Below are 18,092 nucleotides of genomic sequence, written 5' to 3' on the forward strand. Positions count from 1 at the left end.
CTCTATGTGTGTCTCTGTGTGTGTGTGTGTGTGTGTCTCTATGTGTGTCTCTGTGTGTGTGTGTGTGTCTCTATGTGTGTCTCTGTGTGTGTGTGTGTGTGTGTCTGTGTGTGTGTGTGTGTGTGTGTGTCTGTGTGTGTGTGTGTGTGTGTGTGTGTGTCTGTGTGTGTGTGTTTATCGAGTAGTTCTTAAAGTAAAACTTAAAATATGCTTTAAAACACTGTGTCAAACTCGAGGCCCGCGGGCCAAATCTGGCCCCTCCCAGGTTCTGATTCGGCCCGAATATCAATTTAGGTTCACAATACATTTTGGCCCACCTAGTTTTTGTTTTCCGACTTTTTGTGGCTTTTTATGGACGTTTTTGACACTTTTTTGTGTCAATTTTGTCGCCTTTTCCAGATTTCTTCCAGTTCTTTCGCTATTTTCTACGATGGCTGAAGAACGTTTTTGGGGCTTTATGAGGCCCAAACTGTCAGTGTCAAACTCAGCAGTATTACTGCACGTCTTATACAGTCTCCTCACCTACAGTTTGGTCGACATAAAGACCCAAAAAAGCTCCATTACAGCCATTATAGAAAAAAAAGAGACAATGATGATGAAAAAAAGTGCCAAAAAGCGACAAAATTATCTCAAAAAAAGTGCAGAAAACGTTGGAAAAATCGACAAAAACTTAGTGGACGAAAAGTTATCGTGAACCTAAATTAATCAAAGTTTGCGAGGGGCCAGATTTGGCCCGCGGGCCTCGAGTTTGACACCCGTGCGCCCTACAGGATGACAGGAAGCTGTTAATGGAGCATCAAAACTAACTGGAAGATGAACAAGGTTTTCGTGAAGTTTCACTCTGGACCTACTGACAGCGGGGCCCCCCCCCCACCTCCTCTCGAGCTAACATGCTAGCTATGTGAATGTTCTTTCTGAATGCTAACCTGCTAACGGTAGTTATTAATAACTAATAATAAAAATGTGCTCTGGACTCTGAAGTAAAGGATTATCTGGAAGATGGTGAAAGAACGTTGCAAGAAGTAATATAAAATAATAACTAATGCATGTTTACATGATGGCATTTAGCATCCGTGTTATCATGCTAACCGTTAGCATGTGACATGCTTCCACTGTGTTTGGTTAACCGTTTGTTAGCAGGTTTAAATCCTGACGTTAGCGTGCCATGATTTCGTTAATCTCAGGCTACATCTCCATCGCTACGTTTTGGGTTTTAAGGCTTTGAGTTTAGAGCCAGAAGTGTTTCCGAATGTCTCCCGGTTTTATAGGGCGGCCGCGGAAACACGGGATAGGGGAGGAGGGGGGAAACACCAGAGCAGGGGGAATGAGAGGGGGAAACGTCAGAGCAGGGGGAATGAGAGGGGAAACGCCAGAGCAGGGGGGAATGAGAGGGGAACACCAGAGCAGAAGGAGAGGGGGAAACACCAGAGCAGGGGGAATGAGAGGGGGAAACGCCAGAGCAGGGGGAATGAGAGGGGAAACACAGGGGAAAGAGAGGGGAACGCCAGAGCAGGGGAATGAGGGGGGGAAACACCAGAGCAGGGGGAATGAGAGGGGAAACCCAGAGCATGGGGAATGAGGGGGAAACGCCAGAGCAGGGGGAATGAGGGGGGAAACACCAGAGCAGGGGGAATGAGAGGGGAAACACCAGAGCAGGGGAACAGCGGGGAATGAGGAGGGGGGGGAAACACCAGACAGGGGGAATGAGGGGGAACACCAGAGCAGGGGGGAATGAGGGGGAAACACCAGAGCAGGGGAATGAGAGGGGGGAACACCAGAGCAGAGGGAATGAGAGGGGGGAAACACCAGAGCAGAGGGAATGAGAGGGGAAACACCAGAGCAGAGGGAATGAGAGGGGGGAAACACCAGAGCAGGGGGAATGAGAGGGGGAAACACCAGAGCAGGGGGAATGAGAGGGGGGACACTCACAGATTGTGTAGTTTGTTCTAGAAGGTAAACTGAAGTTGTTCTAACAGGTAATGAGGCTTCACTTTGGACTCTAAAATAGTAGCTAGTGGTCATTTTTCGCTGCATAAAACCCCAAAAATGTGTCTCCTAAAACACGATCGAAACCCCAAAACAGACGGCGCTCAACGTGGAGACCGTAAACACACGCGTGACGCTGTAAGTGAAGTGGCGCCTTCCCCCTAAGAGCAGCAATGAACCGTTGATTGTACGTTAAAATGTGTCTGCGGACTCCAACAGTGGGAAACCTAAAGCAAGGCACGGAAACAGGACGCGAGTGAAAGCAAAAAACATAAAAACATCATATTATGCTCATCTTCAGGTTCATAAATTGTATTTTAAGGTTGTACCAGAATAGGTTTACATGGTTTAATTATCAAAAAACACCATATTGTTGTTGTACTGCACATTGCTGCAGCTCCTCTTTTCACCCTGTGTGTTCAGCTCTCTGTTTTAGCTACAGAGTGAGACCTCTTTTCTTCTTCTGTACTCTCTTTGATTGCACTCGCACATGCTCAGTAGCTCAGATCGTAGATCATGTCAGCTAGCTCCATAGCCAGTAAAAGAAAGGCTGTTTCTCCAACTTCAGTCAGTTCCAAGGCAGGATCAGCTGGGAGACTTCTTCTAAACCAGGGAGCACATGGAAGTAGTTCTTCTGGTAGATTAGGGTGAACTAGTGTGTGTTGTAGCAGTGCTTTGCTATTGAGAACGAGGTAGCATGCTAGCGCTAGCATGCTAACGGTTGCGGTTAGCCAGTTCGTTTCGGCTAGTGCCGTAGAAAGCCGTGCAGATGTTGACCAGCTCACCAGGAGACTGAAGGCAGGACACATTCAGAAACCAGATCTCACTCAGAACACCATGGATGGTCTTTTTCAAAGTCTGTATGTGTGTGGAAGCACCAGAGACACAAAATAACACCCCAAATCACCAGAAAAATAGATTTTTTTTCATAATATGGGCACTTTAAACTCTTCAGCACGGGGGTGTCAAACTCAACTTCACTAATGGTGTTTTTTCACAACATGGTGGCACTAAATAAAGTAGCTGTTGGCAGGTACCGCGGCCTTTTTTATTCATAATGGAAAACCCCAAAAAAGAAGTAGAGTTTGACACCCCTGCTCTAGTGTGTACTTCCTCCACAGCAATCCCACCAAATCGCTCCCGAAACGTCCCAGTTAGAGAGGAAATGCCCTGAACATATTCTTAGTCAATCTTTACAATCATTCCCTGAAAGAACCGAGCAGGCCTGACTTGTTGCATCGTCCACATGTTCTTCTAAACTTGACATTTTCAGCGTGTAGCTCGCTAGCTCAAACTTTGATGTTGTCGTTTCCGTGGCGAATGGGAGTTTGAGAACAGCAACACACAGAGAAAGGGAGGAGGAGGGGCCAAGCCTGACATCGACATCCGGCTTTATCCTGGAAATGTACATCCGTTGATCCAAAATTAAGCTAACGGTAGCTCCAGGAGTTTCTGTCTCTGGCTGACTTTCACAAGTCTTGATGGCCGCGTACACATCACGCTAAAAGGCTTTAGCTAAAAGGTTAGCCTCCTCAGCCGTTGATGGTCCATTTCTGGGTTCTCTGGGGGTCCAGAATCAGTGTGAAGCGCCTCGTTGTTCAGCTTTAAAAAAATGGCTCGGCTGCATCCTAGCGTGAGAACGTTTAGCGGTGGAGTTTCAGGTACACAGCAACGTGGCATCATGACTTCGCGTAAACATCCACAGCACTTTCTCCTGAAGCCAAATGGCGCGTTATCTGGACGCATTTTGAGCTATCCACGTGTACAGTACAGGCCAAAAGTTTGGACACACCTTCTCATTCAATGTGTTTCCTTTTTATTTTCATGACTATTTACATTGTAGATTCTTTCATGAAGGATATCGTAACTGAGGACGAATGAACACATATGGGAATTATGTACTTAACAAAAAGTGTGGAATAACTGAAAACATGTCTTATATTTTAGATTCTTCAAAGTAGCCACCCTTTGCTTTTTTTGATAACTCTGCAAACCCTTGGTGTTCTCTCAATGAGCTTCATGAGGTAGTCACCTGAAATGGTTTTACCTTCACAGGTGTGCTTTGTCAGGGTTCATTAGTGGAAGTTTTTCCCTTATTAATAAAAAAAGCAAAGGGTGGCTACTTTGAGGAATCTAAAATATAAGACATGTTTTCAGTTATAGTTAAAAGTTACACTTTTTTGTTAAGTACATAATTCCATATGTGTTCATTCATAGTTTTGATGCCTTCAGTGAGAATCTACAATGTAAATAGTCATGAAAATAAAAAGGAAACGCATTGAATGAGAAGGTGTGTCCAAACTTTTGGCCTGTACTGTATGTCTACGCTGTACACAGAGGACGTAAACATACAAACTACAGTGTGTTATCAAGAGAACGTCACAAGCGTGTGTAAAAAAAAAGAGGAAAGAGAAAAGAACATTGGGAAAGGCTTTAGTAACTCAAAAAAAACCCTGACAAAAACACACAAAAAATGACAAAAACACACAAAAAATGACAAAAACACAAAAAAAATGACAAAAACACACAAAAAAAATGACAAAAACACGACTGTGACCAACGTCACACGCTTAGGAAACCAATAACCGGTTGGGTTTAGGAAAGAAACATTGGGGAAGGCTTAAAAAAATATATAAAAAGGTTGATAAACACCACACACGGGATGCAATCCTGGGTGAAAGTCCTGTGTTTTACCCAACCAACCTCCGTTCTTTCATACTACTCGCTACGGCAATAATTCACAGGTAATGTAGGTCAATGGAGGCCCGAACAGCGTTGCTAAACACGCTAAAAAGCGATTATGCGTCCTGATAACGCGCCAAAAATGGCATACGAATTGGCGTTGTCATACATACGCCACTTCACGAGATCAGTCTGTACACTGTGAAGTATTCAGCCTTGTGGTTTTTCTGAATTGATAAAGACAAGATCCGACTTGGAGACCTGGATCGGGGGGGCCCAGAGCTGCAGAGCTGTGAGGACGCTAAGCGTTTCTCTCTGTAACACAGGGGGCTGTCGCCCAGTTTGAGTTTAAAGCCCCCCCCCCCCCTCTCAAGTTACTGGGCGGAGAAACCAGCACGACTACCGGCATGTTACCGTGTGAATTAAAAAAATAAAAAATAAAAAAGTCTGGTTTCTATGTACGGCGCCGCGGGGATCTGTGCGATCATCTGGGAGCGATCTCCTGCATCATGGCGGGCAGGTGCATGCTGGGACACGAGTCTCTGTGTCTCAGTTTGAACATCAGCTGCTCTTTTTCCTGAGAAAGATTCTGGTTTATCAGCGCCTGCCTCTCCAGCGCCCCCTTCAGGTCCTGCTGCTCCTTGGATAATTGCCTGGAACAAAGAGAGAGAACAGATGTAAAGGTCCTGTGACATGGTGCTCTTTGGATACTTTTATATAGACCTTAGTGGTCCCCTAATACTGTATCTGAAGTCTCTTTTATATAGACCTTAGTGGTCCCCTAATACTGTATCTGAAGTCTCTTATATAGACCTTAGTGGTCCCCTAATACTGTATCTAAAGTCTCTTTTATATAGACCTTAGTGGTCCCCTAATACTGTATCTGAAGTCTCTTTTATATAGACCTTAGTGGTCCCCTAATACTGTATCTGAAGTCTCTTTTATATAGACCTTAGTGGTCCCCTAATACTGTATCTAAAGTCTCTTTTATATAGACCTTAGTGGTCCCCTAATACTGTATCTGAAGTCTCTTTTATATAGACCTTAGTGGTCCCCTAATACTGTATCTGAAGTCTCTTTTATATAGACCTTAGTGGTCCCCTAATACTGTATCTGAAGTCTCTTTTATATAGACCTTAGTGGTCCCCTAATACTGTATCTGAAGTCTCTTTTATATAGACCTTAGTGGTCCCCTAATACTGTATCTAAAGTCTCTTTTATATAGACCTTAGTGGTCCCCTAATACTGTATCTGAAGTCTCTTTTATATAGACCTTAGTGGTGCCCTAATACTGTATCTAAAGTCTCTTTTATATAGACCTTAGTGGTCCCCTAATACTGTATCTGAAGTCTCTTTTATATAGACCTTAGTGGTCCCCTAATACTGTATCTGAAGTCTCTTTTATATAGACCTTAGTGGTCCCCTAATTCTGTATCTGAAGTCTCTTTTATATAGACCTTAGTGGTCCCCTAATACTGTATCTGAAGTCTCTTTTATATAGACCTTAGTGGTCCCCTAATACTGTATCTGAAGTCTCTTTTATATAGACCTTAGTGGTCCCCTAATTCTGTATCTGAAGTCTCTTTTATATAGACCTCAGTGGTCCCCTAATACTGTATCTGAAGTCTCATTCAAGAATGCTGTCAGCATCCTTGACAGTGTGTGGGCGAGCTCATGAATAGTAATGAGCTCAGGCAGCATGATGTCAGACTGACCAGCTTTTGTGATTGGTCTGATTTCTCTGCTTATTTATGTTCAGTGTCTAGAGCTGACAGAGGAGGTAGCAGTTCAACACAAACACATCTGGACCTGACAGATTTAAAAAAAAAATGGTTTTGGTGTGTGGCAGGGCACCTTTAACAGGTAACTAACATTTCTCTGTGCTCCATCTTTCTCTGCACTGCCTCCACACATTTAAGCAAAAGTAGTTGCTAAGTTGGTAACATGAGTGCAAACAATAATAAAATAAACGTAAATCAATTAAAAAGGCAAGGAAAAACCGTGCATCTTTACCGGTGTAAGTTTAGGTCCGAATCACTTTGACTAACTTTGATTTCTTTTTGGACGGTTAAATTATGAAGAAGAGGCCTGGATCGTGACTTAAATCCAAAGACTTAAAGAAACAGAAACTATTTTATTTTCAGAATCCAGGCTTCTCGTTGAGAGCTTAACGGGTAACTACTGTTTTATTCAACCTATGTTCCTATGTGTTAGCCTATGTTCCTATGTGTTAGCCTATGTTCCTATGTGTTAGCCTATGTTCCTATGTGTTAGCCTATGTTCCTATGTGTTAGCCTATGTTCCTATGGGTTAGCCTATGTTCCTATGTGTTAGCCTATGTTCCTATGTGTTAGCCTGTGTTAGCCTATGTTCCTATGTGTTAGCCTATGTTCCTATGTGTTAGCCTATGTTCCTATGTGTTAGCCTATGTGTTATGTGTTTTTGTGTCTAAGTTGACATAGGTCCAGTATTAAGGATTGCTGTTTTGGAGCAGACATAAAATTGTCCAGCAGGAGGCGCCACATAGCTGTGTAATGATCTGGTGTTGGTGAAGAGGAGAGGAGAGGAGATAGAAGAGACGAGAGGAGATAGAAGAGACGAGAGGAGATAGAAGAGACGAGAGGAGATAGAAGAGACGAGAGGAGATAGAAGAGACGAGAGGAGATAGAAGAGAGGAGAGGAGATAGAAGAGAGGAGAGGGAGAGAGAGAGAGGCAGACAGAGACAGAGAGAGAGAGGAGAAGAGAGGAGATAGAGGGAGAGAAGAGGAGATAAGAGAGAGAGAGAGAGAGAGAGAAGAGGAGATAGGAGATAGAGAGAGAGAAGAGGAGATAGAGGGAGAGAAGAGGAGATAGGAGAGAGAGATAGAGAGAGAGAAGAGGAGATAGGAGAGAGAGATAGAGAGAGAGAAGAGGAGATAGAGGGAGAGAAGAGGAGATAGGAGAGAGAGAGAGAGAGAGAGAGAGAGAGAGAGAGAGAGAGAGAGAGACACATACTGAATGAGAGTCTGGCAGTTGTCTATCCGGACTCTGAGATCCTCATTCTGCTGCAGGATGTAGACCATCTGGTCCTCCAGAGACTGATTCTTCTCCGTCTGAGAGTCGAGAAGAAGAGAGAGAGAGACAGGTAGAAAGAGAGACAGGTGGAAAGAGAGACAAGTGGAAAGAGAGAGGATGAAAACAAAAAGATAAATATGAAATAATGAGACACACCAACGTTGAAAACAACAGGACAGCGCGCGGTGAGTTTTCCTACCAGAGCCTCCATCTGCTGCAGCTTCCTGCTCTGCTCCTGCACGCGCTCACTCTTCATCTCGATCACAAACAGCAGAGACTCCTGCTCAGACTCCCAGAATGCACCTGGGCTGCCATGGGCCTGGAGGGGAGGGGAAGGGAGGGGAGGGCACAGACAACTTAATACAAAAAGAGGAATACATTTTCTAGCGTTCAGTCAGAAGTTACAGTTTTCTCTACATCGAGTACGTTTACACTAGAGTGCCGGAAGACTCAGCTCGATTTGTGCCAGTTCTCATTAATATCCAACAAGCTAAGCTGTTTGAATCTGATTGGCTAACAGCTAGCCAATGAGAGCCTGGCTGTCAGAATCCTTTACCCAGCGCAACTGAGCGAGCTCATGAATAGTAATGAGTTCAGGCAGTATGATGTCAGACTGACCAGCTTCTGTGATTGGTCTGATTTCTCTGCTTATTTCTGTTCAGTGGCTAGAGCTGACAGAGGAGGTAGCAGTTCATTTTCACATTCATCACATAACACACACACATATGGACCGGACATATTTCAAAAAATGCAAGTAAAAACGGTTTTGCATGGCAGGGCACCTTTAAATTATTAAATTTAATGGGTTATAGAGACAAGTTTGGGAGGAGAGAGGGAGGGGTTTTATTTTTAATCAATTTCTTTAGAGTGTAACATATTCTAATAAAATAACATAATGATCTAAGTGCATAGGATAAATAGGTTTGGAATTATCTTTACAACTGAAATAATAGTGTTGTAATTACCGAAAATAGGTACCATTGGGTACTGGAACAGAATTTCAGGTATCGGTACCGATATTGGTTCATATGATAAAGGTACCCAACCCTAAGGGTAGCAGCCTAAACAATGCATGTTTAATTTTAAGTTGAATTCATCGTAATTGTAGACTAGAGTTGGTATATTTTTAAAAAATTTTGTTTACTGTCATGACAGCAACGGTGCCTTCTATGTTGCATCTTCAAAAGTGACACTGAATTTGAAACAGTACACATTGTAATTTCTGCATCTGTTATCAAAGTATTTATTAGTAATACAGTGGAAATTAGTAGAAATGTGAATATTTGGTTAGCATGTTGATTTACGGTGTGTGCCCCTACATTTTCTGGTTGCGCCCCTAAAATTGGGGGCCACTGTGATCCTAGTGAGAAAACGTTAGTCTGGAGCCCTGTATATGACAATATTCTGATTTTAAATACGGGTCATGTAAACAATTTGGATATTCGGAATAAAGCCTTTTTCTGAATGTAGCATTTTCATTAGACATTAGATAGATTAGATATTCTGGTATTATTCTGCTTTTAGAAACTCTCTTTGGACATTTACAGAGCGCATTCAGAAACTGCATCTCAATCTGGGTTTTTACTGCAGTTTGTGACAGTTTACGGCCTCTTTGGCTGTTTACGGAAAGGGGGTGAGCAAACGTAATGGGAGATCCTGATGCTACCAAGCGCTCACCTCCCGTTAGCATCCCATTGACTCCCATTCATTCTGACGTCACTTTGACAGAGAATAACTTTACATCTGAAGAGTTTAAAGACTCTATTTGTCCGTTGTTTATTTCTAAAGAAACACGACAATGTGTAAAAGGCTCCATTACCTTGTAGCTCACGTTATGGCTCCGTAGCAGACGCTTTTATAACAACAGGCTAACGATTGGGTCATAACCACGAGACTTACTGTCACACAGTAGAGGAATTACCGTATAGTACAGGAGAAGCTCACAGGCAACCGGGGGGGGATGTGGAGGCATACAGTCAAAGGAGATATTTAAAATATTTCAGCAACGTTTTGATGGATTGGAAATACTTCGGTATGTGGCAAGTGAATTCATATGAAGTAACATTTATCCACAAACAAACAGATTTAGGTTTAATTAGGTTTAATTACTAATGTTAACTAGCATGTTAGTGATCAGTAATTAGTAGGGCTGCCACCTCTTAGTCGATTAATCGGTCGTTTTGGTCTTAGTCGACTAAGATTTCTTTAGTTGATGAGTCATTTTTTTATGCTTATTCGTGCTTAATTACTTATTTCCAAGAAACTCATGAGCACATTTATGGTAAACACAAGATTTTAAGTGGTGCTTTTGCAGGATTAATTGTGGAGAAACTCAGTTTTACAGATGGTTAATTAACTACATTTATATTGTGCTTTTCTAGTCTTAACCACCTCTCAAAGCGCACAGCTCTGTCAATTAAAATCAACTAATCGATTAGTCGACAAAATCGTATAAGTGTTAGTCGACTAAGAATTTCTTTAGTCGAGGACAGCCCTAGTAATTAGCCTTTCAATACTCTTTTTTTGTATTTTTATATTATTTTTTATATTTTTTTTTTTTTTTTGAGCCTTTATTTTTCTCTCCCTGCCCATTTATTTCACTGTCTATGATTTATGGCTCATGGTCAGAAACTTTCTTTGATTATGAGAAGAGACAACTGAACTGTGTCAGTGATGAAGGCTGCGCGGAGGAGAAACACAGCTACTTTTAAACAATATCAAAGAGTCGGATATCAGTTATTTTTTTGGATATGACCCGACCTTTTCAAGAAGCTGGTTGAAGTTATGAAAGCGGGACGCTGTGTTCACGCTCCAACCAATGCATGTAAACGGGAATATTAACTTTCATTAGCCATGTAAACAGCTTAGTTGGAATATCATCTTTTTCAGAAAAAGGGCAAAAATAATTAACATTATGTGCATTATGAACGTAGTCAATGTTTATTGCAAACACATAAAAGACTTTCATTATTTCTTTAAAAAGGTAACTAATGGTTTTTTTTTTCAACCTGGACTCAATAAAGACGCTCCACACACCTTAATATTCCTCTGCAGGTCCTTCTTAAACGTCGACTCTTTGACTCTCCTCTTCAGGTCGGTGTAAACCTGCAGATCTGCCGTCAGCTGATCCACTTCACCCTTCATGTTCGGCAGAAATTTACAAAAAAAAAAAACAGATGTAAAGATTAAAGAGACTCCGATTTGGGCTGGGCAATGAGGTGCCCTTGAGCAAGGCCCTTAACCTCCAACGGCTCCAGTGGAGCTGCTCAGTGGCCCAGCAGATCAGACTGTGGTTGTACTGGGCAGCTTCCAGGTATGAATGTGGAGCTGTGTGAATGTGATCAGGGCGTCGTTGCAAATGAGAAGTTGTTCTCAATCGACTTAACCTGGATAAATAAAAAGGTAAAAATAAAATAAAAAAGACCTTATATTGTATACCTGAAATAGACATAATAATAAAATCTGAGCAGCAATTGCTGGTTGTATTTAGGGGCTACAGAGCTCCAGGACGCCGGCTACCAGCAGCAGTTGTTCAGCCCCCAATAGGTGACTGTGAGCCGGCTACAGGCACCGCCAGATGAAGGTCCTTTCAGGGGCCGTGGTGTTGGAGTTTAGTAAAAGTGAGCGTCATGCGGCGCTGACAGTTAAGTTTAGGCACCAAAACGACTCGTTAAGTTTAGGAAAAAGATGGTGATTTGGATTAAAACATTCCCGAGGAACGAACGAGCGTTTCCTGGGTAAAAGGGTTTTGTTTTACCCTCATAGTGAACTCATAAATAAGTGTGCTGGCACGGCTGGCCGAGTGGCTCTATATCCACGGTGGTATTGGAAGGGCGATTTAATTCTTGCGCGTTTTGTTTTGTTGTGCATGAAAGTAATAACGGAAAAAGAACATAAATAAAACTACTTTTAAGTAGATTTTATTCAGAGATAAATTACATGATAAAGTACTCCAGTAGTAAGAATTCTTACTCCAGTACTTACCGATACCAGCATTTTAGGCGGCATCAAAGGCTTCAGTAGACTCTAGTAAAGATCAGTGTTACTGTAAATGAAGAAAACATCTGCAGGTTTTTACCTTGAGGACGTTCTCAGCAGCCTGAAACTTTTCTGTCAGTTCAGTTTTCTCTTGTTCGTGTTTCTTCTGCAGCTCTGCAGCAAAAAAAAAAACACACAAAAACAAACATTTTATACTGAGAGAGACACACACACACACACAAAAAAACACACACACACACACACACACACACACACACACACACACACACACACACACACACACACACACACACACACACACACACACACACACACACACACACACACACACACACACACACACACACACACACACACACACACACACACACACAAACTTTGGAGTCCTGCTTTATTTTCCAGACTTTCCGTGGAGTCACTTTTATTGATCAGGCAGATTAGTTGACTACATGTTGCAGTTTGTTACCTTCCACGTTTCTCTCGTGTTCTTCAGTAACCGTTTTATGTTTCTGTTCATGCAGGACGTTCAAGTCAAGGGCGACGAAAAGGAGCCAAAAAGCCAACAAAAAGGCAATGAAAAGGCAACGAAAAGGCGCCAAAAAGGCATCAAAAGACAACAAAAAGGCATCAAAAAGGCAACAAAAAGGCGACAAAAAGGCATCAAAAAGGCAACAAAAAGGCGACAAAAGGACACTGAAAAGGCGAGAAAAATGCAACGAAAAGGCGACAACAAGACGCCAAAAAGGCGACAACAAGACGCCAAAAAGGCGACAACAAGATGCCAAAAAGGTGACAACAAGACGCCAAAAAGGCACCGAAAAGGCGACAAAAAGGCGGGAAACATCAACATACATAAACAGGGTGAAACAGCGACAAAATCAAACACAAGCCCTTTGCAGTTCTGCTTTATTTTCCAGACTTTCCTGGAGTCTGGAGTCATTTGTATTGATCAGGCAGATTAGTTGACTAAATGTTGCATTTCGTTACCTTCCACGTTTCTCTCGTGTTCTTCGGTAGCAGTTTTACTTTTCTGTTCATGCAGAACGATCAAGTCAGCCGTCGTCTCCGTTTTCACCTGAAAATAAATCGCACCAGGTAAGAGTTTAAACTGTGCTGACCCTCGGGAGGGAAATGATGATGAAATAAACAGGACAGCTGGCAGCAGAAGCACAAGCAAGTACGCCAGCTGAACATACTACACTAGCAGAGAAAACGGTAATCAGAGACGTACGTACGTACGATATTTACAGTTTGCTGCACAGCTGGCGTACGAGCCGGCAGATTAAAGAGTCTATGAAGAACTTCTTCTGCTCGTTAAAGGAACACCCCGACTTATTGGGACTTTATCTTATTCACTGTAACCCCCAGAGTTAGACTAGTCCATACATACCCTTCTCATCTCAGTGCGTGCTGTAATGCTGTCTGACAGCTCCAGCATTAGCTTAGCACAGATCCTGCAGGTGAATGGTTCCAACTAGCCTACTGCTCCGAATAAGTGACAAAATAACTCCAACATGTTCCTGTTTACATGTTGTGATTTGTAGAGTCATAGCGTGTACAGAAAACAACGCAACATGAGACACAGCCATCTTCTAACCATAAACAAACCGGGAACTATATTCTCAGACAGGCTTGCTGCGAGCATATCACTCCGCCCAAGTACTATATTCTTCCGCCTGAGAATATAGTTCCCGGTTTGTTTACAGTTAGAAGATGGCTGTGTCTCATGTTACGTTGTGTTTTGTACACGCTGTGACTCTACAAATCACAACATGTAAACAGGAACATGTTGGAGTTATTTTGTCACTTATTCGGAGCAGTAGGCTAGTTGGAACCATTCACCTGCAGGATCTGTGCTAAGCTAAGCTACCGGTGGAACTGTCAGACAGCCTTACAGCACGCACTGAGATGAGAAGGGTATGTATGGACTAGTCTAACTCTGGGGGTTACGGTGAATAAGATAAAGTCCCAATAAGTCGGCGTGTTCCTTTAAGCAGAATCTTCAGCCAGTGCTGCTTTCAGTCTGCCGTGTTGTTGAGTTTGTCGTCGTTGAGGGAATCCCTCAACAACATTGTCATGTTTAGGATAGGGCTGCACAATTAACATAGCCTAGAAATCTAGACGCACCCTAGTGGCAGCAAATTTCGTCTAGCAAGGGTCAGTCTAGCAACTCTCTGTTGGCTCGCGAGCTGGAAAAACCAAACTCTAGTCAGGCCAATCACATCGTGTATAGAGTCAGTGGGCGGGGCTTATGGCTGCTGCTGCTGCTGGTGAACAGCTGGTCTTCTGGAAGACTTGGAGTTCAGCTTTTCTTTGAGAAAAGAACAAAGAACGGCTCTGAAGTAATTCTTAAAAAAGGGAAGATGTGTTCGGAGTTTTGCTGACCGGTTACACAGTCGTCCTTACCTTGTTGAGGATGCTCAGGACGAGGGCGCACACCTCTTCATCAGCGTGGGCCTTCAGCAGCTCGGCGCGCTCCGAGTTCCCCCCGGCCTCCTTTAAAATCCTCAGCTGCCACTCGAAGCGCTCCAGCTGCTTCTGCAGACAGACGTCGGGACCGCCAGACGCACGGTTACCTGCAACGCATCAACGCACAGACACAGGGTGAAATACACACACACACACACACACACACACACACACACACAGAAACACACACACACACACACACACACACACACAGGGTGAAATACACACACACACACACACACAACACACACACACACACACACACACAGAAACAGGGTGAAATACACACACACACACACACACAAACAGGGTGAAATACACACACACACACACACACACACACACACACACACACACACAGAAACAGGGTGAAATACACACACACACACACACACACACACACACAAACACACACACACAAAACAGGGTGAAATAACACACACACACACACAGAAACAGGGGAATACCACACACACAATAACACACACACACAGAAACAGGGTGAAATACACACACACACACACACACACACACACACACACAGAGAAACAGGGTGAATACACACACACACACACACACACACAGAAACAGGGTGGAAATACACACACACACAAGAAAGTGAAATACACACACACACACACACACAGACACAGGGTGAAATAATACACACACACACACACACACACACACACACACACACACACACAAACAACAAACACACACACACACACACACACAACAAAAATACTAATAATAATACATAAAACAGTGAAAAAAAAAACAAACAGGTAACACATAAACATGACAAGTAAATATCACATCATCACACACAAAATACAAAAAACAAAGAAACAGGTGAATAACAAAAAAAAAAAGAAACAAGGTAAATATATAATCAAAAACAGAATACACTAATATCATACAATACAAAAAAGGTGACAACACAATTCACACAATAGAAACAGGGTGAAATAAAAAATAAAAAATAGGAATACTATCAACATCAAAAACAGGAATTAATACAAACACAATATAAAACATAATCATCATACAACAGGGTGAATAAAACAAAAAATCAAATAAAACAGAATACATATAAGTAATAAAACAATAATAAATAAACAAACTACATAAAAACAGTGAATCAATAAAATAGTATAAAACATCACAATAACAACATCATCATCAATCAGAAACAGGTGAAATATACATCATAAAACAGTGAAATATCATCATCATCAGGTGAATAATATACACATCATCAAAATATCATCACATCTTCATACACACATTCTCCACACATCATCACACACATCACAACAACCACAGAATATCACATCAACAATAATAAGAAGGCACACACAAATACTAAACAACATGGTGTATAATAAACACAATACAAAACAGGGTGATACATAAACAAATACAAGAGGTAATCACACATCATCAACAAACAAAAAAAAAAAAATACAAAAGGTTAAAATATAAAAAAAAAATAGAAAAAATTACAAAATTGAAAAAATAACTAAAAAAAAAACAAATACAAAAAAAGAACAGTGAAACAATCAAAAAAAAGAAACCAAAATACAAAAAAACGTGAATATAATACATACTAAAATACAACATAATAAAAAAGGGTGGAACATTATCACAATCATCATAAAAACGATATCACACATAAATAAAAAATTCAATCTATCATGAAAAAATCATCACACACATCAGAAACAGGGTGAATACACATCATATCATGGTAGGAAACATCAATAATATCATCACTGAATCAGGTGTAGGTTCATATCATCATACATCATCATCATCACATCATCATCATCATGAAATATACACATCATCATCATCATCATCAAAGAACACATTAACATGAATATTATATAAACATCAATAACAATAATATCATCATCTCATCATCATCAACAATATCATCATCAATAATAACAATAACATATACATATATATATCAATACACAGAAACAGGATGAAATAATGATAAATAACAAACAACAAACAGGGTGAAATATGTAAATACACACACACACACACACACACAGTGAAATATGTAAATACACACACACACACAGAAACAGGGTGAAGCAGGGAGACAGACACACACACACACACACACACACACAGGCTGAAACACACACAGGGTGAAGCAGGGAGACACACACACACACACACAGAAAGAGGGGTGAAGCAGGAGACACACACACACACACACACACACACACACACACACACACAGGATGAAATACTGTATGTAAAACACACCACACACACACACAAACAGGCTGGAAACACACACAGGGTGAAGCAGGGAGACACACACACACACACACACACACACACACACACACACACACACACACACACACAGGATGAAATACTGTATGTAAACACACACACACACACACACAAACAGGCTGAAACACACACAGGGTGAAGCAGGGAGACACACACACACACACACACACACACACACACACACACACACACACACACACACACACACACACACACACACACACACACACACACACACACACACACACACACACACACACACACACACACAGGGTGAAGCAGGGAGACAGTGAGATGTCTCACTCTGTAGCTACAGGGTTTCTGCAGGTATCAGGATATCTCATTTCATGCTCTTTCATGCCACTTTAAACTAATTTCATGCCCATGTCCAACTGCAGATACTTTCACACACAAATTGTAAGCATTTGACAATGCCAATTTTTAACATTTGAAAATCCAAATTTAACTGTCGGATGGCTCACAAGACGGTTTACAGTCATTAAACGCAACACAAGGCGCTTCACAAAATAAATACAAATATTTAAAACACTGTTCACTGAGCAGCTCGCGTCTCTGCCCCGTGGATCTCAAAACAACATGCACCGATAATTAAAGCGCCCATATTCTGCTCATGTTCAGGTTCGTAACTGTATTTTAAGGTTGTACCAGAATAGGTTTACATGGTTTAATTATCAAAAAACACCATATTGTTGTTGTACTGCACAGCTCTCTCTCACTGCTGCAGATCCTCTTTTCACCTGGTTTCTGTTTTAGCTACAGAGTGAGACCTCTTTTCTTCTTCTTCTTCTGTACTATCTTTGATTGCACTCGCACATGCTCAGTAGCTCAGATGTAGAGCATGTCAGCTAGCTAACTCTAGAGACAGTAAAAGAAAGGCTGTTTCTTCAACTTTGGTCAGTTCCAAGGCAGGATCAGCTGGGAGACTTCTAAATGAGGGCGCACATGGAAGTAGTTCTTTTGGTAGATTATGGTGAACTTGTGTGTGTTGTAGCGGTGCTTTGCTATTGAGAACGACGTAGCATGCTAGCGTTAGCGTTAGCCGGCTAACGCTAACGCTACGAGCTAACGGTTGTGGTTAGCCAGCTCATTTCGGCCGATTTTGAACAGCTCACCAGGAGACTGAAGGCAGGACACATTCAGAAACCAGATCTCACTCAAAACAGCATGGATGGAGTTATTATTCAAAGTTTGAGACACAAAAGAACACCCCAAATCACCGGAAAATGTGATTTTTTCATAATATGGGCACTTTAAAAGTAATGAACCTATACTGCTTACAGCAGTACTGCTTACAGCAGTAGGCAAATTCGCCAAAATCATGTCAACCAGTCCCAAAACTTGCATTTTCCCATTTTTCCGTCATTTGATATTTCCTCCGTTCTTTCGCCACAGCGTACGCTCACTCGCCGCACGCTGCATTACTAGCATCCGGTGTCGCAACTTCGTGCACCAGCCGTAAAAAACAGCCAATTAAAAGGTCAACCATTACGCTATACTTCCGATCAAAATTAGATTTTAGATGTTTATATATAACAAAATAAATCGTGAAAAACAATGT

General features: G+C 41.8%; 1 protein-coding gene across 1 annotated transcript in view; it reads right to left on the minus strand.

Annotated features, from left to right (window-relative positions):
- Window positions 1-4,535: 4,535 nt before the first annotated feature.
- ccdc69 (coiled-coil domain containing 69) overlaps window positions 4,536-18,092 on the minus strand; it is a 60,395-nt gene continuing 46,838 nt past the window's right edge. The window contains exons 3-9 of the mRNA XM_039814293.1: window positions 14,129-14,298; window positions 12,710-12,797; window positions 11,802-11,875; window positions 10,760-10,861; window positions 7,923-8,042; window positions 7,664-7,761; window positions 4,536-5,321 (exon numbers count right to left, since the gene is read on the minus strand). Of these exons, the coding sequence (XP_039670227.1) occupies window positions 5,153-5,321; window positions 7,664-7,761; window positions 7,923-8,042; window positions 10,760-10,861; window positions 11,802-11,875; window positions 12,710-12,797; window positions 14,129-14,298 (821 nt within the window). The 3' untranslated portion in view covers window positions 4,536-5,152. The remainder of the gene's footprint in view (window positions 5,322-7,663; window positions 7,762-7,922; window positions 8,043-10,759; window positions 10,862-11,801; window positions 11,876-12,709; window positions 12,798-14,128; window positions 14,299-18,092) is intronic.

Source organism: Perca fluviatilis, chromosome 10, assembly GCF_010015445.1.
Source record: "Perca fluviatilis chromosome 10, GENO_Pfluv_1.0, whole genome shotgun sequence".
NCBI lineage: Eukaryota > Metazoa > Chordata > Actinopteri > Perciformes > Percidae > Perca > Perca fluviatilis.